Source organism: Miniopterus schreibersii (assembly GCF_964146895.1).
Source record: "Miniopterus schreibersii genome assembly, chromosome: 2".
Taxonomy (NCBI): domain Eukaryota; kingdom Metazoa; phylum Chordata; class Mammalia; order Chiroptera; family Miniopteridae; genus Miniopterus; species Miniopterus schreibersii.
In genome coordinates this window covers 173,848,573-173,871,367 of record NC_138102.1, presented here as the reverse complement: position 1 = coordinate 173,871,367, position 22,795 = coordinate 173,848,573, and the positions used below count along the sequence as shown (strand labels likewise).

Below are 22,795 nucleotides of genomic sequence, written 5' to 3'. Positions count from 1 at the left end.
TATGTCAGTCAATTACATAATTCTCTGCATAGATCTTAATACTTTCTGATATTTTGTTTATTTTCTTTATATTTCTACTACTTTATGAGTTCCATGAGAGCAAATGATGTATCCTTAAGGCACAAAAGAATGATTGGCATTATATTAGGAAATCAATCCATTTCTGTTAATAGGTTCTGAATTAGTTTTTGTTCAATGATGAATGAAAGAAAAATTAACTCAAAATTAAAGGCCCTTTTAGAAATTCCAAAATTGAAACTTCTGTGGGATCAAATGAGTGCCCCTGTTTTTACTGCATTGCCTTAAAAAGCAAAGTACTTTAAGGTACAATTAAATTAAAATCATCCTTAAGATCTGTCCTAAAGTTTTATAAACTAAGATATGACAGTTCTCTGCTTATATTACAAAGGGCCTTTTATCTTTACTTTTGCAAAAAAATCACAATACTTCATGTGAATCTATAATACAAACATTTCCATATTAACTTCAAAGAGCAACAGTACGTCAAAACGTCTCTCTCCTTTATCCCTTTGATATTGGGATGAGTAACACAATTTGCCAAAAATCAAGGCAGAGAAACAGTGACATTCACACTGCAATCAGAAACGTTTTAATTTTTTCCACATTTAATTTCATAAAACCACAATTTAGTTTCACTGTGTTTCTACTGTCCCAAAACAATGAGGATTTATCAGTATGTATATATCTGACCCTTACTGGGTACAAAATTGTCACACCTACAACTTGCTCTTTAAGGCTAACAGACTTTGTCTTTCTGATGCTAGGCAAACATCAGGGGAACATCGTGGAGTCTTCACAGTTAGTGTGTTTCTTTTAACTCATAGCTGTAATTAGAAATCTGTCTCTGTCATTATGGTCAGATAACATGGCACTTATGGTTTCCCTGCTCTTGTATTTGCAAGCAGGTTTTAAAGAGGCTCTCTGGAAAAGCATTCCACATAAATACAGTGATGATGTCCAGAAGCAAGGGCCTAAATTGAAAAAATCCACAAGATTGAAGCTTTTACCAAGATACCGAAAATAAAGATACTGTTCTGTTTATTTGTTTAATAAACTGATTCTATCCATACCACAAAGTATTTGCAATGTTTGTTTAGAAGTTGAACAACTTTAAGCTTTCTGAAAACTCCAAGTTTCTTTTCCTATCCCTTAATTATTACTGGAGTACAAATATTTAATCTCAATTTGAAGTCAGTTTTTCTAAATTAAGAAGATTAATAATTTATACAGGTATTTTTTACTTTCTTTGCCAACATATAAATTATATATAATGACCCCAGAAAAGTTGGACTAAAACTAATATACTGGTAAAAATTTTTATTTAACTGATTATTTCTTTTGGGGCCTTTATTGTACTTTTCCCTTCATTACTTCAGAATTTCTAAAGTAATAGTTTAGTTCCTTAAGAAAAATAAAATGAAGTAAAATAAAAGAAGGAAACAAAAACATTGTTTCTCATATTCATTCCATTCATCTATTTAAGGACTCTTGTGTGGCATTAGTAAGCACATTTGGTGATAAAAATAAATCTCTGCAAGACTGCAGCCCAAAAAGTTACTCTGGAATTTTAAAAGAAATACATCACCTTCCAAAAATATTTTGCAAAAAGAAAAATTAGAAGTCTGCAAGGAAGAGAAAAATGGCTTACAGGATGGCTGCTACTTTAATAGTCCTCATAAAATCTAATCCATCAGCTAAGTAGTAGATAAAATTCTCCTGGAAAATACAACCAAAGGAGGCAAGAGATAAAAAGTAAAGGATTAACACAGTGAAACTACTATTGCTTTTTTAAATGAGAAAATTATATGCTTTTAACGAAGACAGATCGGTTTCTATAAACTATAACCCTTTTTCACAGGTATACCTTTAAGATAATATTTTATATCTGTAAGCCAAAACTCTAAAAAGCTTAGGTCATTTTACATATACAAATTAGTTCATTCCTAATTAAAAGGCATAATAACAATTGTTTCCTCCCTGTAGAGCTTGTAAAATAGATAAAAAAGAACAGATCTGTAACCGATCTACCCTTTTGATGTATGAATGTACTCCGTAAGTACCACTGAGAAAAGACCAAGTAATTTAGTAAGTGTTCTGTCAAGATTTAGAGCAGGAGGAAGAAAAAAGCAGAATGTAAGTGAAGCACTCATTTCAAGCAAGAGAAAATGTTACAAATCACTAAAAGGAATCACAAATCTTAGTAGAAAATATTCAAAGGTAGATGGGATATTTTCTTGTGCCAGAAAGGTGGGAGTGCTCAAAAGTCTACAAGGGCATATAAAAAAGATACAGAAGGTAGCTTGAAGGGGATCCCTCTACTTTAGCATCAAAGATTAATGGCTGCAATCAATTTTAAAACCCTAAATAAATAAAACTCCATGAGTCCTTAGCAATATATACACACATAAAAAAGAAGATACATATAAAAAATACCTAATTTACCTCCTATAGTATACATAACTATTATAACAACTCCTAAAATGGTAATTAAAGAGAAAGAATTAAGTAGTGACCCCGCCATTTTCAGGGAACCGTACTTCATCACAGCTGATAAGACTAAGCTCTTCTTTATTGAGAAATGGTAGTTAATTAATGTAAAGACATGATAGAGTTAGACACTTGCCATTCTGCAAACTCTAAAGAAATAATTGATTTAGACAAGCATGATCAATACATGCTTAAAACTATTCGGGGAAAGGTTGCTGGGAAAACACAGTGACAAAGTAACAACCCACAGATCTTTGCTGACGCAAAGGGAAAACCACTTCTTTATACTGGAGAGACTGGACGATTCAATACAACTTGAGTTTCTCCTGATATGATACAAAATGAAATCAGTATCAGTTATAAAGTATTTGTGAAGAACTTTTAAACCTCAAAGAAAGCTTTTAGATGTAACTCCCAGTTTATTGGAAATAGAGAAACAAGTTAAATAGTACCAGTAGGAATTAATCAGATAAGTAAGAAGTAAACAAAGGCTGAGGGGAATTCTCCTAGGTCAAGAGTCTAAAGAAACATAAAATCCATTTTGGGGACAAATGGAGAAATGCGAATAGGGAAGATAGCAGATGATATCAGGGGATACTTAAGTTTTCTTATATAGGATACTGATATAGTGGTTAAGCCCTTATTTTCAGGAAATGATGTGCTGAAGACATTTAGGGATTAAGTGTCATGATATCAGCAATTTAACTTTTATACAGGAGAGAAAGATTATTAGATACAGATATAAAGTGAATTATTAAGTCTAAAACGTAAGTATATAGGTATTGATTTGAGGGCAGTGATAAAATATGTGTTTAAAAGTGTTACCTATCTAGCATGGGACTTATGAGAGAATCTGAAAAATGAAGAAGGTGATTCATCAAACACGTTAACTTACTGGAGCACCTGGGTTTGGAACCTTTTATATATTGTATTTTTAGATATGTTGAATGTAATTTTACTTCAACATATCTAAAACTACTCTTAAACTTTTATCTTGTCAATGGTGATTTTATTAACCAGAGAAACTTTCATAAACATACCTCCCACGGTTAGTGAGGGATTACTATATTTAATTTGGGACCTAGCTTTACCAGCTGAAAGTAAATTGTGAGACCAAACCTGTACTTGGCACTGCTTTTCTGTGGTGTGTTTGTACAACAAACCCTGTTATCAGAACTCATGATGCATCAGTTATTCTACTGCAAAGGGTACAGAGCAGATTTTTCCAATTGTACATATCTTCCCAAGAAAAAAACGTGTAAAGCAGTAATTGTGAAGTTTACCAAATACAGTCAGCTCTCTGTATCCACAGGTTCTGCATCTGCGGATTCAACCAACCCCAGGTGGAAAATAGTCTAAATTTTAAAGTTATGTTGTTGCTGATGTGTACTATGTAGTTAGGCTACGATGACTACATCTGTACTGAACATACACAGATTTTTTTGTCATTTTTCCCTAAACAATACAGTATAACAACTATTTACATAGCATTTACATTGTATTAGAAATTAAAAGTAATCTAGAGATGATTTAAAGTAAACAGGAAGATGTGTGTAAGTTATGTGCAAATACAACATACATCATTTTATGAAAGGGACTTAAGCATCTGTGGATTTTGGTATCCGAGGATGGTCCTGGAACCAATCCCCCATAGTTACCAAAGGACACTACATAAAGATTCAAAGAACTCTGGCAATCTGGACCTTCAACCAGTTTCTGATACTTAGAGAGATACCTATCCTTGCACAGTACCTATTACCTTGGCCCCAAACCATGTAGTAACTGATTGTTATGCTTTCGCTAGTCTCCAATGTATTACTCTTTGCAAATAGTTTTATTTAAACTAATTAAAAACTTTCAAAAAATTAAAAATATAGTAGCTGTATGTACAATCAAATTCATAGTGATTTGAAGGGGATCACATTCTGCTTTAATTTACTCATAACTTATCGGTACCTTTTCATTACCCTGGGTGTGTTTACTCATTGGTGACGTTGGTACACAAGGATCAGTTTCATCATCTATTGCAGACTGTCTGCCAGACAGAAAATCCCGTAGTTGACTCTGCCGGAAATACAGGACATTAATAATAAAATGCTATGCCAACTATAAAAAAGATCTCACACCTAGCTCTACCCAATGTCACTGATGTTCCAGTATATAGTGTATTAGCTGGCCTTGGTTGGCAGTCAACAATATGTAGACATGGAATTAAACTTCCTAACAAAATGTTTCAGTTAATTTCCAGTGGCACCTGTACTCACAGACGTTTACAAGTTTAGGGTTAAAAGATGACCTTGGAAATTTAATCTTAATCTTTTATTTTTTATGGAAGAAGAAAATTAAAAAGAAAGTCTTGCTTCTCTCTCTTTCTAACTCTCTAAAATCAATCAATAAATACATTTAAAAAAAGAAATAATGCATTTCAGACTGATTTCTTTGTTAAAAAATTTTGTATCTAGTAAGAAGCTATTCTTACATTTAAACCAAATAACAACAACACAGGTTCAACAAAATTTACCACCAAAACCTTTCTTTCAAGTAATGACTAGCTTTCAGGTAGCTAAATTTTCCATTCTTAACATGATCCAAAGAGAAAAAGCATTATCAAGTTACTATAAGTGCTAATACCAGAGTTAAAAATAAGTCTAGTCCAATTTTAATTTGATTTAGAATTGTTTTAAAAAATACTTACGGGGGATATGTTGGCATTATTTTCACAATTAGAAGTCAAAACACTACATTTTTTATAAACATCGATCAGATCTAACATATTACTATTCTTTAAGAAATTATCGTAAGTCCTCCTAATGTCCTCATAATGGTCAATTGTTTCCATCTTTTCAATGGGTAGGTTCAATTTCTCATGTAGTAAGTGTTTCCAGCTCAATAAGACATCGCTGAGAGAGACCGTGAATTCTCCACTGTGCTGAAAAAGATAATGCCAAAAATAAAAAGATAAAGTTGGGTGCCAGAATATTGATAAAGTTATAATTGAGTTGTGATGTATAAATTTAATTTTGTATTACATTCTTGTGAATTTGAAGAGAACATCTAAGTGGACCTATGAAATAATTTTAAAACCAGTTATTAAAAATAAGATTTTGATGATTTTATAAAGTATGAACAACTACAGCCAATTTGCATGTGACAAAATGGGCAAATATATAGGCATTGTCTATTACCTGAACTTCACTAAATTTCTACCCAAAGTGGGGCGACAGGTGGGCACTGAGCTGTAAGTAAGTACTACTGACCAGGAAACATTCGATTCTGTTAATATCTAGTTCCTATCCATGCTTTTAGCCAATGTATTTTTAATCTCTTATTTTAAAAGTGTCAATGCCACAGTGAATTCCCACGTACCACACATGCTAGTCCAGTGTTAGTCTTAAAAGTGATTATAAAAATTAAATTTTTAAAAATTATGTTTCATTTCACTACTCTTCCAGAGAAAGCAAAATACCAGGGCTAAAACCTGAGTCAAATAATTTTTATTCTTCCCTGCTTAGGGACACACTAAACGAGTGCTAAAAAGTCAGTCAGGTTTCTTTCCATAAGTTGTCAGATGGTACTAATCAAGCAAAATTGTTCAAAATTGGAATTTTGAAGGTTTTTTTTTTAATTGATTGCATCCCGCTTCCATTTTGTATCCCAAATATTAATAATGGTGTCCTCCACAAAATGCCAAACCGATTTAGTAAAAAATTCTAACTGTTCCTTTTCAATGCTCCATGAATAACAATTATTTTTAAGTATCCCTATGTGGTTTTGTGAAATGTATCAATGCTGCTCTCTTCTACAGTTAAGGTCCATTAATATGCTAGTAGTTTCTGCAAACACCTACATCTTTCCATTATAGTAACTGCATTTAAAGATGGGTGGATATTAAATAGAACTATAATTCACTGGAACTAAACTGTAACATCATATTTAGCCAATGAAGAATAAGGAAAAGAAATGAAACAGAACCCTATAACATAGTACTATTTCTACATATCTGACTCTCTCATACCTGCATCTCTATATCTTTTATAAAGATCAGTCACATTTTCCAGTTACTATCCAAATTTAAGACAAAGTGTACAACCTGCCTTAAAATAATTAACTCTCTACTCATCCATATGAAAACAGCTAAGAAAATTATCCTTATTTTCCTTAGAGTAGGGACCTGTGATATCATAATTATGGACATTAATTATATTTCACAAAACTAGTTCAATGAACAAACAAAAAAAATCTTTAACTCTCAAACCTTAGATCCATAATCCAAACACAAGACAATTTGTAATTTCTCAGCACTGAATCAAAAATTGCATACTTTACTCCCCAAACCCACAAAGGTTACATACTATTTAATCTCCATATGGTATTTAAGTTAAATAAATCCAGTTATTTAGAGTTTCAAAACTAAACTGTTTTATCTCAAAAATCTTAAAACTATTTTGATATAACATCCTTCATGGTAAAAATAAATTAAGATTTTGCTTAATGTAAATGTATAATCTAATCTCATTCTGTTGATTGTAACTAATTTAAGAAAAACCGTGCAAGCTCTTGATCTTGTGAGAAAAGCCTCTGACTAGATTAACAGTATTTATACTGAGACTGTAAAAACATTTTAAATCCAAATAAAATTGCACTCCAGATATCAGTTTTCATGATCAGGTGCCCACCATGACAGCATATTCTGTTTTTCAAACCGGTAACAACTGATTGAGAGAGAGTCTGTGGTCAAATCAGAAAATGTTTTGCTAAGAAAACATGCCAGCTGGCCACTATTTGATGAAGGAAGTTCAAAATGTTCAATGCTTTAATTCTTTGATGGACATAAGGAGGATTCCATTTCACAAGAATAAAATGAGAAAAAGCAAGAGTTACACTTTTTCAGAGCTCTTGTACTTTGCATATTTTATCAAAGTTATTTTTACAATTATTCAAAATTTTAAATAAACTTTACATGTTTAACTAACTTGGAATTTTTATTAGCAAAAGAGAAAAGAAAGCAGGTCTACCTAAGAGCATTAATTTGCTGTGTGAACTTGGGTGAGATATGGAAATCCCTCTGAGTCAGTTTCCTTGATTATAAAATGAGATTGTACATATTAAATAACACCTTATTTAGGCAATCAGAAACATCAGTTGTCTTTCTTTTCTTATTCTAAGTAAAATAATTGTTAGTCTGTTTGCTGGGGGAGGAGTGGTATTTAAATGTAATTCAATTTTTAAAAATCTGCTGCTTGTTATGTCTCCGCTAGGTGATTTTCACAGCTGACAGTCAACCACAGGTGCTGTGATTGCTTTCCAGGAAGTTATAACATTAATATCTTTGTCTGGTTCATCCAATAGAACACTTGTAATGTTCTTAAGGCTTTCAAGGCGAAAAACAGCCTTTATAACGTAATTGCAAAACAGAGTCAACCTGTGAAGCCAATTCCAAAGAGAGGAAATGCTAAATTATTATTTGCAACCTAATGAAGTCATATATATTAGCCATATAATGAAGTCAATAGTGAATGAATCTATCACAGGTTAAATCTTTAGCAGAATAAAACTGCTAGAGAGGTATTACATGATTTAAGCTAAAAAAATTCTTCTTCCTCTGAAAGCATGCCAAAAACCTAAAACTCAGATTATTTTAATATACCTTTTCTTTTTCCCCACTAAAGCAGGTATTCAGAGGTTTTACTGCAGTCAAATTCAGTGATAGCGAATATACTGTAGGGACTCATGTTCTCAAACTTCAGAGACTTAAAAACCCAAACAAGAACACAAACCCAGGGTGAAAAATATAGGTGGAGGAAACATATAGCCACTCCACCCTTTTATTACTGTATGCTACTTATGAGTGCACCTGCAGGCACAGGTGTATGCTGTTTCATACTGCTGAGTGACTGGGAAGTCTGAGCACCGCTGGGAATGCCTAAGCTTAGTCTGTATACAGAGAGTTGAAGTAAAACTGAACTGCAGCCCACCCTCTCCACTGCATACCTGTGCACACCTACACAAACTGTGAAAAGCTCAGTTGCAATTCACCACTCCCCCTTTTCCCACCCAGAGTCTGAACTTTCACAGTGAATAAAGTGAGTTAGCAAGTAGAACACGAACAAGTAGGAAGAAACCCTGAGTGAATGTTGCACAGGCAAGTCCCGAAGAATAACTGACTTGGGTGGATTATTTTAATACGTTAAATTTTTCTACAATGAGAACTAACATTTTTCCAGGCTACATTCTACTTAGCTTGTTGATATATTTACTTTTCAATTATTTATACACAAGCAAACAAACAATAGATGATTTGAACATGCTCTCTTTGATTTCAGAGCAGCAGCCTTCAATCACTAGACAGTGATTCTTAATAATTCCCTCAATTCCTCTCTCTCGTTTCCCAGTGCACATATGAAGGCTTTAATTTTGAAATAAATCATTTAAAATCCAATCGCAATTTTTGACACAGGTATACAGAAGCATTTGTGAAAATAGTATGTTGATATTATCATAGGAGGGCATCTATTGCAAAGAAATTAATGCAATGAAGTTTATTCAAATAGGCAGCAACCAAAACTCACTTTTTAAAAAAAGCTAACCTAAATACAGCCTACTAACCTGTTTGTTGTTCTCTGCGATGGAAAGCTGCAATGCCAAGAGCATGGAGTCTGCCCCACATACAGTAGTTCTCTCAGAGTCACAAAGAGTGTGCCAATTCCTTCTGAACTCTTTAATCATATTTAAGACAGACTTCTGATGAAGCACAGTCATCCTCTTAAAGTAGGGCAGAATGCAATGTTAAAAGGCCTTATTTTAATTGGAAATTAATACTTAACATGTATCAGCAAGCAAGAGTTAGAGAAAAATAAGCAATGACCAAGAGATCATTTCATATTTACTAAGATTGCTTTTAATTAAATTTAGGAAAACAGAAAACAATTTCCACCCAATTGCATTTTCCTCTCCTTTAGTTTTCTTAAGCCAAATCTTTTGAAATAACAAAAGGTAACTTTCGATCTGAAAATTCATACAAAACAGATAGAACAATTCTGCAAACTTATAATTATAGACACATAGCTAATTAAAACTGTGTTTAAAAATATTGTTTCGAGATAGATGATAATATTTGTAGTAGATTGGGGAGGGGGAAGTCCAATTTCATCCCATCGTTATATTATCCCTTTGAATGTGAGTCAGCCTTGTGACTTGATTTGACCAATAGAATGTAGCAAGAATGGCACTGTGGGAGTTCCAAGACTAGACCTCAAAAGGCCAGTGCAGAAAAGAGTTAATACAGCAGACCTGACTGCTATCCTTTGAAAGTCCTGCTTAAAAGGTTGGCCCTTGGTTGGCATCTGGGAACTTAGATTTCAGAAGGGTTTCCGGTAAGAGTGGCTCACTGTGCTTAAACTGCTTGTACAAACAATGTAGTTTATGCTGAACACATAGGTTCCTTCTGAGTTTGGAATTCTGGAACAAAGATAGGATGCCTAAGTGTTCAGTAAATACCCTGGGCACGGAATCAGTAAAGAACTTCCCTGATAGACAACATTTCACATGTTGTCATAACTTGTTGATAGAGGAATTAAGCATGTCTTATGTGACTACACTAAGAGCACTTTTGGAAGCTTGTTCTTGGTCTCCCCTGGGCTTTGCCTCATATACTTTCTTTATTTTGCTTAGTATCTTTCTGTTGTTATAAACTATAGCCATGAGTATGACTATATGCTGAGTTTGCTGAGTTCTCTGAGCAAATCATCCAACTGGAAGGTGGTCTTGGGGGCCGACTGCGTAAAACCTTGAAGCTTCAGCTTTCATTCTCTTGCTGTGTTGAGACTACCATATGAAGAAGTCCAAGCTAGCCTGTTGGAGAAGCCTTATAAGGAGAACTAGGTGCTTTGACTAACAACCAATACCAACTCACAAACATGCCAGTGAGGCTATCTTAAGACTCTCTAGCCCCAATCAACCTGCCAGATTAACTGCAGTCACAAGAGTGATCCCAGGCAAGACCAGCAGAACTACATAGCCGAGTCCAGCCCAAATTACTGATCCACAGAATCATAAGCAAGTATGTTGTTTTAATGCCACTAAGTTCTGGGGTGGTTTGTTACACAGCAATAGATAACCAACACAGCAGCTAATATGTAGGAGCTTTCTTGGTGCCAAATACTTTTCAAAAGCTTAATATTTATAAACTCATTCAATCTTCACAAGAGACCTATGAAGAAGGTCTATTATTACCCTCATCTTGTATCTGAAAAAAGTGATGCCCCATGTCACTTAGCTAGCAAAAGTTCAAACAGACCTAAACCCAAGATGCCTAACTTCATAAGCTGTGCTCTGAAATTACTCTATTACATAACTTCTCTTGATAAACAAAAGTCTTTCAAAAGAATTGGATATAGTTCCAATGTTTTATGCACCCAAGCCTGTATAAGGCATCAATTCCTTTCTCCGAGTTTACAGACATGCCTGCTATTGGTTGTCAGTTTTTTTCCTACTTTAAGTACTCCAATCTCCAACACACTCACAAGCCATTATCTTATTTTGGGTATTTTACTATACTCATCCCATTTACTTACTCCTTCTGGGATCTTTTTCTTCTTTTTTTATGTGACATAAACAAAATCCCAATGTATCTTGGGTGTCTATGATCAAGAAAATGGGCATATGCCACTTAAAAAAATAATAATTTATAGACACAATCAGTGATGCAACTTAAATTTACAGGTATAAGACTAAATTAAAGTATCTACTTAAATACAAATCCTAGTAAATAGCTAAGAATTATATTCCTCTTAAAAATATCACCTCATCTCTTATAAGAAATAAAAAAGAAAGTGAAGTAACGCTTCTGTGATATGATCAGTTTGCATGAAATAAATCTTCAGTAGTAAATTACTTACTAGTGTTATTTAAAGGTACTGAGTTCAGATTGCTGAAAATGAGGACGAGTCTGCAATTATGCTGTTCTGAATCCTGGCTTCACCCCTTTCTAGCTGTGAGATCTTTGCCAAGTTAGGTGACCTTTCCCAGCCTCAGCTTCCTTGCACTGAAAAACGAAAATAATAACAGTTACTATCTCGTCGGGTTTTGTAAAAGTAAATGACATAAATATAAGTTAAGCTTTTAGAACAGTGCCTGGCACATATAAGAGCCAACAGCCTCATCTAGGGGTCAGTACACTTTTTGGAAAGGGCCCAATAGTAAATATTTGAGGAGTGCAAGCCATACAGTCTCCATCACAACTACTCATCTTGACCCTGCTGTGTGAAAATAGCCACAAACAATACATAAACAAATGAGCTTCAACAAAACCTAATAGGAACTGAAATTTGAGTTTCATATAATTTTCACACATGACAAAATATCATCCATCTTCTGATTTTTTCCCCCCCAACCATTTAAACATGTAAAATCCATTCTTAGCTTGGGAACCGGCTGTACAAAAACAGGCAGTGCCACAGACAGTTGCCATCCCTGATCTAGTCTCAGCTCTCATCCTAGTAGATAGCTGGCTGTGTGCCTCGGCAATGAGCTTTACACCCGACTGCCTAGATAGAGGTATCATCAAAAAGGAAACAGGAATAATGCCTTCCAGCCAGTTGTGAGGAGTCAGTGAGACAACAAACACGCAATTCCTTTCAATGTCAGGCTGCACTATGAAAAAACAGTAGTGGAAGGCGGCAGCGATAATAAACACTTGGTTTTTTTTAAAAAGCAAAACAAAACTGGATTCCAAGCTGCACCGGAGCAAAAATTGTGAGAGAGGAAACTGTCACTGGGGAGGCAGCGTGGGGTGATTAAAAGAACTATACTTTTGAGTCTGAGAGACCAGAGTCCACATCCAGACTCTCCCATTTATTAGCTGTATGCCCTTCGGTATTAAAAAATCTCTGATGAGCATATACTTCATCTGTAAAACGGGGAGGATATCTCTCCTACCCCATAAAATTATGAGACATTCGGGAGACAAATAATCCACCTAGTGCCAAACACTCAATAGGTGCTCAATAAAAAATGGGAATCGTTGCTGCTATCACTGTCAGAATGCAAGTCCAAAAAGTTCCTCCAGAGGATACAACAGGAAGAGAGCGAATACAGCAGAACTGGAGTCTGCGTAGGTTTGGGGACTAGAACCCCGATTCCTGACATAACTAATGATCCTAAAGAGTCCGCAATGGGCCTGGCCTTCCGGCTCCACCCACTACTAGACACTGTGGGACCCAGACCCAACCTGGCTCCAGAACGAAGCCCCCGCACAAATACCTTTAACGGCGCTTTCCTGTCACCGAAAAACCCGCGGCTTGAACCACCACTCAACGAGTGACAGATGGGTGAGGAAGAGGTGAGGCTCCCCTGTCTCGGGGCAGAGCAGGGAGACGCAGCCCCGACGGAGGTGAGGTCCGCCCCAGCCCCACTCCCTCCGCAGTTTGAGCCTCGCGGGTTACATTTTAAATCTCGCGGGAGGGCCTGCGAGCCAATCGCCGCTGCCGCCCTCTGACCCGGAAGCAGAGTCGACGGGAGGCGCAACAGCCCCCGGCGGAGACCCGCTTCCGTCTGGCTGATTCCCGGTGCGTATCGCGGAGCCCAGGGGGCCAAGCCGCTGTGCCACCGAGCGCCCCGCTCTCCCCAGGCGGTTCTCCGCCCCTCTTTCCTCCGACCTGGGGCTCGGGGTAGTGGGTAGCGGGGTCTCGGGGACCTACCTGGGACAGGGAGAGGCAGGGCGGGCGGGTGAGGGGGGCAGTGAGCTCTTCGCGGGAACTTCTGTCCCCTTCCAGTTGTACGGGGGCAAGTCCAGCCCGCCAGCTCCTGTGAGACCCCGATAATGTAGTGAGACCGGGCACTGCTTCAATGAGCAATAAGGGACCCAGTATCCTAACCGTGAATCTTTCGCACTTCCCACACCGCAGTGCCTCTGAGAGCATCTCGAAGTGCTGGTCACCTTAAGATAAATGTCCAGTCCCGGACGCCCACTTGTCAGGTTACTAGTTTATTGGCTTTCCGAGGTGAGGCTCCTCTGATTCTCAGTATATCCTCATCGGGTATGTGATGTGCTTGTTACCCAGCCCATCTGTATTCAGGACAACTGTGTCCAATTTTTAAAAAAAAGACCTCCAAGTCCATGTCTCATTTGGGAATGCTACCTCCAGAGTGCACACCAGGCCCCGACAGGTTGGCTGATGTTCTGTGCAGGTTTTATGAATATTTTTATATCACACATTTTGTCATTCCTTCCAGATCCTGTATTTTGTATCTGCTTACATTATAGCACTTTTCACACTGAACCATAACGATCCCTGGATTGTGAGCTCCTTGAACGGCAAGAGCTCTGATTTTCTTCTCTAGCCCTGGTTTCCAACACATGGTGTACTGTTTTCAAATTCTGGCTCGTCCTAGGGCCTTGGCAAGCTTATCAACATCCTAAAGAATATTTTTAAAAAGGGAAACCATGGGTAGTACCTCCCTCTAAAGTTTATGCAAATATTTGATGCTATTATGTCAGTAAAATGCTTAACATGGCACCTGCAAAAAGTGCTCTGTAAATGTTAACTATCTTTAACTTTTTTAAATATTTTTTAATTGATTTTTAGAGAGAGGAAGGGAGAGGGGGAGACAAAAAAACATCAATAATGAGTCATTGATCAGCGTCCTCCTGCACACCCCTAACTGAGGTTCAAGCCTGCAACCCGGGCACATGTATCTTTAATTTTTTATAAATATGTTTATTAAGGTGATTTCCTCTTCTGGAATTCACTGTATTTTTTAGATAATCTAAACAAAATTACGGTGATTTATGCTGCAGGTATCATTCACAAAGTATTCAAATAAGTAATTTTTTTGAGCTGTCTGTGGCATTTGCAATACTGTATTCTTATTTTGATCATTTGCTGAAAGTGATATTTTCACAGTTTCTAACTGCTTCTGTGCTGTAATTCACAGCTTCGTGACCTTGTCCAGTAGAAGGCTATTTTATTTTTATAACTCCTCAAGCTTTGACATACAAGATGAAGCAAGATGCCACAAGGAATGCTGCCTACACTGTGGATTGTGAAGATTATGTGCATGTGGTAGAGTTTAATCCCTTTGACAGTGGGGATTCAGGAAACCTAATTGCATATGGTGGCAATAACTACGTGGTCATTGGCACGTGTACATTTCAGGTTAGTGTATGAAAGAAACTACAGTGAATGACAGTGAAGATATTTCACTAATAAGAAAGCTTATGCAAACATTGGTAAACCTTTGCTAAATTTTGAAAGTATATTGAGTTTGAATTAAAAGAAACCCCACAAAACAATAAGAAAAGCTACAGAGAGACATTCCCAGTAACTTACACCTGAGATTTGTGCAAACATTAAATAGCGAAAAAGGAAAATAAAAGGCTTCTCTTTTGCCTCATGGTTAGAAATGGAATATGTTCATAATTAAAGGTTATGATTAACTGACCATTAGTATGTATAGGGAAAACAATTAAGTGAGATCTAATTATTTAATGCAATTTTTCTACATTCCACTTTGAGATAGGAAACAAACTAATGTTGAGAGCCTAAAATATAATCCTCCAGACCATTTTATAGCTGTCATAATTTTCTGCTTTCCTGTTAATATGCTCTCATACTTTTTATACATCTGAAGCATATGTCTAGAGTATGCAACGTATGGGATCATATTAATTCAACAGGCAGTTTAGCATAGTCATTAAGACAATGAACTCAAGCCAAAATGCCTAGGTTTTTATTCTGTGTAAAGTTCCTAGAAGGCATCTGGCACATTTAATACATATACAAGTTTTAGGTGTTATTGATTTGGTCAGTGGTGACATTCAGGCACAGCCTTGTATTTAACCACCAAATTTAAGATTGCTTTGTGTGAGCAGACACCATGTTTTCTCACAGAATAGCTAGTTCTACGTGTAAGAGAGACTTTTGAACAATGAGGGTTCAACTATCAGGAGAGTTCAACAAAGCATTTTTCAGAATCTCAGTGTTCTTTTGAAAGATGGAAATTTAAGCTGACTGATAATATTGATTGTTGTCATGTTTTTGTCAAATATTCATGAAGTGCAGATCTGGTGCGGGAACTGGTGATATATAGGTTAAAAAAGCAAGCACCCCACCCTGGAGGAGATGTTTAAATGTAAACCAGTGCAATAAGAAAACTTCTATGAAAGTCCTATGTGTATAGGAGAGAGAGCTCATGAAAGTTTCTAAGTCTATTCAGAGGGTCTTCTCAATAATGAGTTAAGGCCTCTACTGGGACTTGGATGAGAACACTGGACTTAGGCAAGAACATAAAGCTAAGAAGGATACCTAATATTTTGGATGGCATACTTCGTTTAACGTACTTTCTGCGCACATATTGTGTGTCAGACTCTGCACAGAATCCAAATGTTGTATAATATATAATTAATGGATCAAGTTGAACAAGCTAACGTTTAATAGAGATGAATATAAAGTCTTAATATGATAGATTGCAAGAGCTAAAAGGGAGAATTGAGACTTCCTGTTTTTAATTACCTGGATGTTCACCATGAATCAGTGCAATGATTAAACTGCCAAAGAGCTAATTCAGTGCTGTCCAATAGCAATATAATATGAGCCACAAATTTAAATTTAAATGTTGTAGTAACTGCATTATGGAAAGTGAAAAGCAGATGAAATTAATTTTTTACCTAGCATATCCAAAGTGCTTTATGTATAACCAATATAAAAATTATTCAGATATTTTATATTATTTTATACTAACTGAAATCTGGTGTGGATTTTGCACTTTATAAAATGTACACGTCTCAGCTTGAACTAGCCATATATCAAGTGCTTAAAAGCCCCATGTGGCTAGTAGCTACCACATTGGACAGCACAGCTCTATATTCTCTGTAAATTGACAGTAATGTTTAATGTTTTCTTTAGTTCTTAGCAGTATATTTTGATTTAAAGGAGATAATGTACTTGACGTATTTCAGAGTGGTATTAAAATATTTTAAAACTGCTGCATAAAAGAGGAATTAGACTCAGAATGGTAAATGTATTTTGTATCATTTGTCAATTCTATTTAAGATAATGCCAAAGCTCCTTCTTTGAGTCTGTTCCCCTAAGGGGGAATCAGCTATGGCCAGGTATTTACCATCACTGAATTAGACTTAGTCTGTATGGTTCCAGAGAGCAGAATTTGGAGTCATGAGTAGAATTTACATGGAAAGCGATTTTGGTTTAATGTTAAAGAGAACTCTTCTAATGTTAAAGAGAACTCATTCTAAATGGAGTAAGCTCCCCCAAGAAGTAGCTAGTTGCCTCTCACTGAAAGTGTTTAGAAAAGGGTTGTACAAATTCTGAAAGAAGTGGACTAGGTAAACTGTACAGTCTCGTCTAACTAAAATTCTGTGTTTTGTCTTAAATGGGTGTGGTGGGAAGACCTGCCCATTTTAAATCCTAGAATAGCCCTTTCATCAACCTGGCTTTGCTCCAACGTCAAATATGCTGGAGCCTTATATAATGATTTGTATTATAGCAAGTTTTCCAAAGTATCTTAATTTCCTGTCTATACAATACCGCCTACACCCAGAATAGCATTTGTCTCTGCCTATACCACACACGCACCCTGGCCTTTTACTTGGCTCAGTGGCAGACGTTGCTGCCAGGAAAAAAGGTTTCACTGGTAATACATAAAGCTCAGGCTGTACAGTCCTTGGGGTTTCTTTATCCCCACGACCACCCAATAACTTCATATATACTTTGGATAACAAATTGCAGGACCTAATTGTCAGCACTATTGTTACAGTAGCAAAATAATGTCTGTTTTGATGGTAAAAACTTCATATTTAGAAGATTGATTTGTTGAATGTAGAAAAATAGATGTAACTGAAACCATGAAGTTAGCTATGATTAGGCTTCTAACCTTATTTTAAAATTGCCTAGTGGTTGCTGCCTTGGTATATCTGGCTGTTAGCCATACAGTTATTATACATACAAATTATGAAGTGATAAAATTTGACAGTGTTTTTCTTTCCTTGATAAATGCATTTTTATCCTTTTTTTCATTTATGGAAAAACTTTTTTCTGTTAACTCTAAGTTTACCTGAAATTTAAATTTATTTTCAAGGAACATCTGAATTATGTGGAAAAAAAGATGTTAATATATTTGTGAAATGACTTTGTTAAGATCTCAAAGGAAAAGTCCTGGAAAAATCAACACATCCACTAGGATTCAGTTAAAGTACACATTATAAAACTTCGCATTTAGATTCAGGATGAATGGAATTTTTAGATCAAGCCTTCAGATAATTCTATTCCATATAGACACATGTATTCCATTAAATATCAAATTTCACCTGCTCTAGGTTTTTCCCGGGTATTTTATAATCCTATAAACTTTTATAAAAGATAACTGTAGTCACTTAATACAGAAGATTCCTTGGGCAAATTTGTCATCAAAAATTTTGCTTTTGCCCTGACCTTTTTTGCTCAGTTGGTTGGGCAGGCGTTTTCCTGAGCACCAAAAAGTTGCTGGTTTGATTCTAGGTCAGGGTACATGCCCAAGTTGCAGGCTTGATCCACAGTAGGGGGCATACAGGAGGCAGCCAATCCATGTTTCACTCTCATATTGATGTTCCTCTCTTTCCTTCTCCTTCCTGTCTCTAAAAAACCTATAAAGTAAATATATAAAAAGAAAAGGAAAGAAAAATTTTGCTTTTGTCTCTAGACCCAATTAGGGTATTGATATAAATAACAAAACTATGATTTGTTTATTTTAAAAGTCACAATATTTTAAGCTTATAAAATGGATTTTAAAATATATATTATCAATATAAGATATAAAGAATAATAATAATAAAATAAATCCCTGTATACCCAAGTCTGTGTGGGTTTCCTCCCACATCCCAAAGCTGCACATGTGAGATGAATTGGCATGTCTAAATTGTCCTCGTCTGCGTGAGTGTGGTGTGTGTTGAGTATGCCCTGTGTTGGAAGGGCATCTGGGCAAGGGTGAGTTCCTGCCTTGTACCCTGTGCTACTGGGAGAGGCTCTAGCCATCCATGACCCTAAACTGGAATAAGCAGGTTGGAAAATCATCCTACTGGTTAGTCTTTCTCACATTTCAATGTTTAATATTAGAAGTTGTTTGGGTCTTTATTTAGAAGTTTGGTGATTTTTTTTTTACCAGAAATATGCCATGGGAACTTAACTCTTGTTTATATCAACTAGCCCCTAATAAAATTGTTTTTTTTATACATCATTTTGCTTAGTCATGATTTTCAAGAACCTATCAGTGACATTAAGTGAGGGCTTACTGTACATGTCCTCCGGGTAAATTCTTTGTCATAATGAAATATATAGAGAGTATTATATTGTTTGCTCTCATAACTTACTATAACATTGACTGTATACTTAGGAAGAGGAAGCAGACATTGAAGGACTTCAGTATAAAACACTACAAACAATTCACCATGGAATCAGGGTTGGTGGCATAGCTTGGAGCCCAGAGACTCGACTTGACTCATTGCCTCCAGTAATCAGGTAAGTTTAAAATTGTTAACTGAAGTATTTATTAATGTCCTTTGTGTTAAGTGATCTGAATGAAGCCTTTGATCTTTAAGTACTTTTTCCCTCTTATTTCCATTTTCTCCAACTCTAGATGGTAGATATTTTAACATTTGCTATTATTTCATAATTTAGGCTTATTGTCTGAATTTGTGGTTTAAATATCAGCCATTGCACTGATTACCTTGAGCACATGTCTGGACTTGAGGACAAAGCTTTCGACCTGAGATTCATGGGAATCATTTTAAGTCTTCACAGAGTCTTCACTGAGTTTACCACTTACTGAAAGTATAACTCTGTCAAAAGAACTACATTCGATTGAGTCATTAATCAATTTTACTGCCCTATACATAGGCCGAGGTCACATTTTTGTGTTTAAAAGTACATAAAATTAATCTTTGCGCTTCAGTTTTCATGTAAGCATTTGAAAAGCACTATTGCTTTTTGAGAAAAACCGTAACACTACCTGTTAAGACCTTTTTCACAGGGCCATAATATGTCAGATTATTTAAGGTTTGTTATAAAACACTAACCTTGCTTCTGCAAATCCCACATCTATAAGATTTGTCTTTTAGTAAATATATTTAGCCATCCACAAGTAAGCTCTTACTGAGCTAATCTAATTTTTTTAAATTAAGGGATAATTTACATACAGTGAAATTCTCAACTCTTAAGTGTACATTTTCATCAGTGTTGACAAATGCATACACTTGTATAACCCATTCACTGGTCATATTTAGCATTTGTCACCCCAAAAGATTCTCTGTGCTTCTTCCCAGTCAATTCCTGCACTCCATCCCATGCCAAAGCACCCATTGATCCAATTTCTCTTACCAGAAGTTAGTTTTGCCTATTCTAGAACTTCATATGAATGAAATCATACAGAATATTTTTTGTGTGTCTGGCTTAATGTTTTTGAGATTCATCCATTTTATGTATACCAGTGGTTCATTTCTTTTTATTTTTGAGGAGTATTCCATTACATTGTATAAATATCCCACAATTTATATGCATTCTCCTATAAATGGATGTCGGGCAGTCTACAGTTTTTAGCTATTATGACTAAAGCTGCTATGAGCATCTCTGTATACAGCTTTTAGTGGATATATGATTTCATTTCTCTAAGGAATAGAATTACTGAGTCAGAGGGTGTATTTAACATTTTAGGAAAGTACTAGTTTCCATAATGGTTCTACCATTTTATATTCACACCAATAACCTAAGGATATTCAACTTGCTCTACGTACTTGCCAGCATTTTTTGTTGGCAGTCTTTAATTTTAGCATCTGGTTGGTACTCGAGTGACATTTCCTGATGACTAATGATGTTGAGCACTTTTTCATGTGCATTCTATTCCCTACCTAAGGAATTTTCACCTACAACAAGGCTGTGAACATGTTCTATGATTTTTTTTTAGAAGCTTTTGCACATCTTAGTTATCTGAATTATAAATAATCTACACAACAGCTCTTGTCAACATACATATACCTTTGTTAGTAGCCAGTGTGCTGTTCATTTCCTTTTATATTAAAACGAAGTGTTCAGAGGCTCTGGAGCTAAAAAAGAGTCAGTCAGCAGTCTGTAGATTCTCTAGCAGATTTTGAAAGCTATAGAAACTGTCTTTTTCCCATGGCACCTGTCTTCCTGTCTTCTTTTTAATGGATTTCCTATATTGTTTCATCTTTTTTTTGTTGCTTTTTGATTAGCTGCCTCAAATCCATTTTGGAACTATACCAATATAAATTATAAATTCAAAACATTAACCAGCCATTGATTTTAAATACAGTATTTTTTTTTAAATATATCTTTATTGATTTCAGAGAGAGGAAGAGAGAGGGAGAGGGAGAGAAAGATAGAAACATCAATGAGGAGAGAGAGTCATTGACCAGCTGCCTCCTGCATGCTCCCCACTGGGGATCGAGCCCACAACCCAGGCATGTGCCCTGACCAGGAATCGAACTGCGATCTTCTCGATCCTAGGTTGATGCTCAACCGCTGAGCCACGCTCAGCCGGGCTTAGTGATTTCTTTATGACATAACTTTGAGAACATCTGCTTTGGGAGAGACCCTCACTTTATTAATGTTGTAGCAAATTTGTTCTAGAGTTTTCTCTGAGTGGGGAAATAAGGAATATCCAGAACAATAATGGGGCAAACTTCGAAAAGGACAATTAGATAGAATAAGTTTTGTTTTTTTAGTTTTTCTTATCTTTTATATGTATGAAATACAGCATACATGCCAGAAAGACATATACAGGACAGGTTTACAGTTATTTGTATGGAAAATAATACAATAATTAATAAATAATAATACAACAATAAATTCTGTGTTTCTTATACTCACAACTTAAACCTACTTTTGCCCACCCTATGTATCACTGAGTTCCTCCATGTGCCTCTCCCCAATCACTGAAAAGAGATGTGGTCTCAGATGTACCAACATGTTGAGGTCTATAGATTAGAAGTCTTACTTTTATTTAATTTAAATGTTATTAAATAAATTTATTAGTTGAGGAAGAATGTGGTTAACTTTAATGTAGTCAGAACTAAAGAAATTTAGATGTTTGATAATTCACCTAAAACAATTAGAAATAAACTTTTTCAGTATATGAATATAATTTTTATTTTTTCCCCAGCCATAATCTGACATGCTGAGAATCTAAAAATTTTAGGATTTAAAAGCAAACTAATTTAAAAAAATAGTTATTAGGGGGACAAAAGGGAGAAATGGAGGGCATCTGTAATACTCTCAACAATAAAATGAATTTAAAAAATAGTTATTGCTTAGATTTTGGTTTGGATTTTTTTGGTGTACTGTATACATTGATGAACTACTAAAAATATCACAAAAGTTTAGTGTCAGTATAAATAATACTTCAGCTTTTAGTAGATATAAATATACCCGCTTTTACAGGTAAAATACTATCTTCTTTCATCTAATTTAACTTATTTAGAGGAATAGAAAAATTCAGAAGGCTTCCGGATAACTGAAGAAGCCAAAGACTGAGGTAGATGTGTAATGGTGTTTTTAAGTCTAATATTGACCTAGCTAAAATGAAGATACTTTTTAAATCTTTTTATACTTATAAGAAAAAGTTAAAAGTTAAATTGATGTGGTGAGTTATAATAAAATTGTACACTTTTGTTTTTGAAGAGACAAATCCAGAATATACTAATTTTTGTGTTTTTTAAAAAAATTTATGAGCCTCTGCTTTCAGTATTGGCTATATAACATTTTCTATAACAGAGTCACAGCATACTTCTTCTGCCCAAAAGAGAGCATGATTATGAAAGTAGCTTTGATGACTAGAGGGGATTTGGAAGGTATAGGTGGAGAACTTTCATTTACAGAGGCTAAAAGTGGGTTTGTTTTTCTTTCTTTTGCTTCCAGATTTTGTACTTCAGCTACTGATAAGAAAATTAGATTGTTTACTTCAGATCTTCAAGATAAAAATGAATACAAGGTATGCTTGACAAGTATAATTTATAGCTTATTTCAAAACATTCATTATCTCTTGCTTTTTTATTGGATTTATCCTAATTTAAGATGACTTTTATGACCATCTTTAAAGTATGTAATTTAGGGTCTCATTTACTCTATTTTAGGCTATAGTATCTAGGTTCTTAGTAAGGACTGCAGATTATAAATCTGATACCACTTACTAAATTAAAATATTAGCTGGCAGAGAAAATGAGGGAGAATTAGAATTCACAGTTGATATAGTAGGAGTATAATAGACATGAACAAATATAGAG

At 35.4% G+C, this 22,795-nt stretch overlaps 2 protein-coding genes across 7 annotated transcripts in view; one reads left to right on the top strand and one right to left on the bottom strand.

The window, feature by feature from the left end:
• Positions 1-12,929, bottom strand: part of PARPBP (PARP1 binding protein) — a 39,455-nt gene extending 26,526 nt beyond the window's left edge. The window contains exons 1-5 of one of the 4 annotated variants that reach the window (XM_081129810.1): positions 12,769-12,929; positions 11,406-11,551; positions 9,115-9,270; positions 5,204-5,437; positions 4,465-4,572 (exon numbers count right to left, since the gene is read on the bottom strand). In XM_081129810.1, coding sequence (XP_080985936.1) covers positions 4,465-4,572; positions 5,204-5,437; positions 9,115-9,267 — 495 coding nt within the window. In that variant the 5' untranslated portion in view covers positions 9,268-9,270; positions 11,406-11,551; positions 12,769-12,929. The remainder of the gene's footprint in view (positions 1-4,464; positions 4,573-5,203; positions 5,438-9,114; positions 9,271-11,405; positions 11,552-12,768) is intronic. The other 3 variants (XM_081129809.1, XM_081129811.1, XM_081129812.1) reach the window with 3 other exon arrangements.
• An 82-nt stretch (positions 12,930-13,011) lies between these two features.
• Positions 13,012-22,795, top strand: part of NUP37 (nucleoporin 37) — a 33,665-nt gene continuing 23,881 nt past the window's right edge. Inside the window, exons 1-4 of one of the 3 annotated variants that reach the window (XM_081128845.1) lie at positions 13,012-13,073; positions 14,443-14,663; positions 18,892-19,016; positions 22,431-22,503. In XM_081128845.1, the coding sequence (XP_080984971.1) occupies positions 14,508-14,663; positions 18,892-19,016; positions 22,431-22,503 (354 nt within the window). In that variant the 5' untranslated portion in view covers positions 13,012-13,073; positions 14,443-14,507. Of the gene's footprint in view, positions 13,074-13,582; positions 13,675-14,442; positions 14,664-18,891; positions 19,017-22,430; positions 22,504-22,795 lie in introns of those variants that run through there. The other 2 variants (XM_081128846.1, XM_081128847.1) reach the window with 2 other exon arrangements.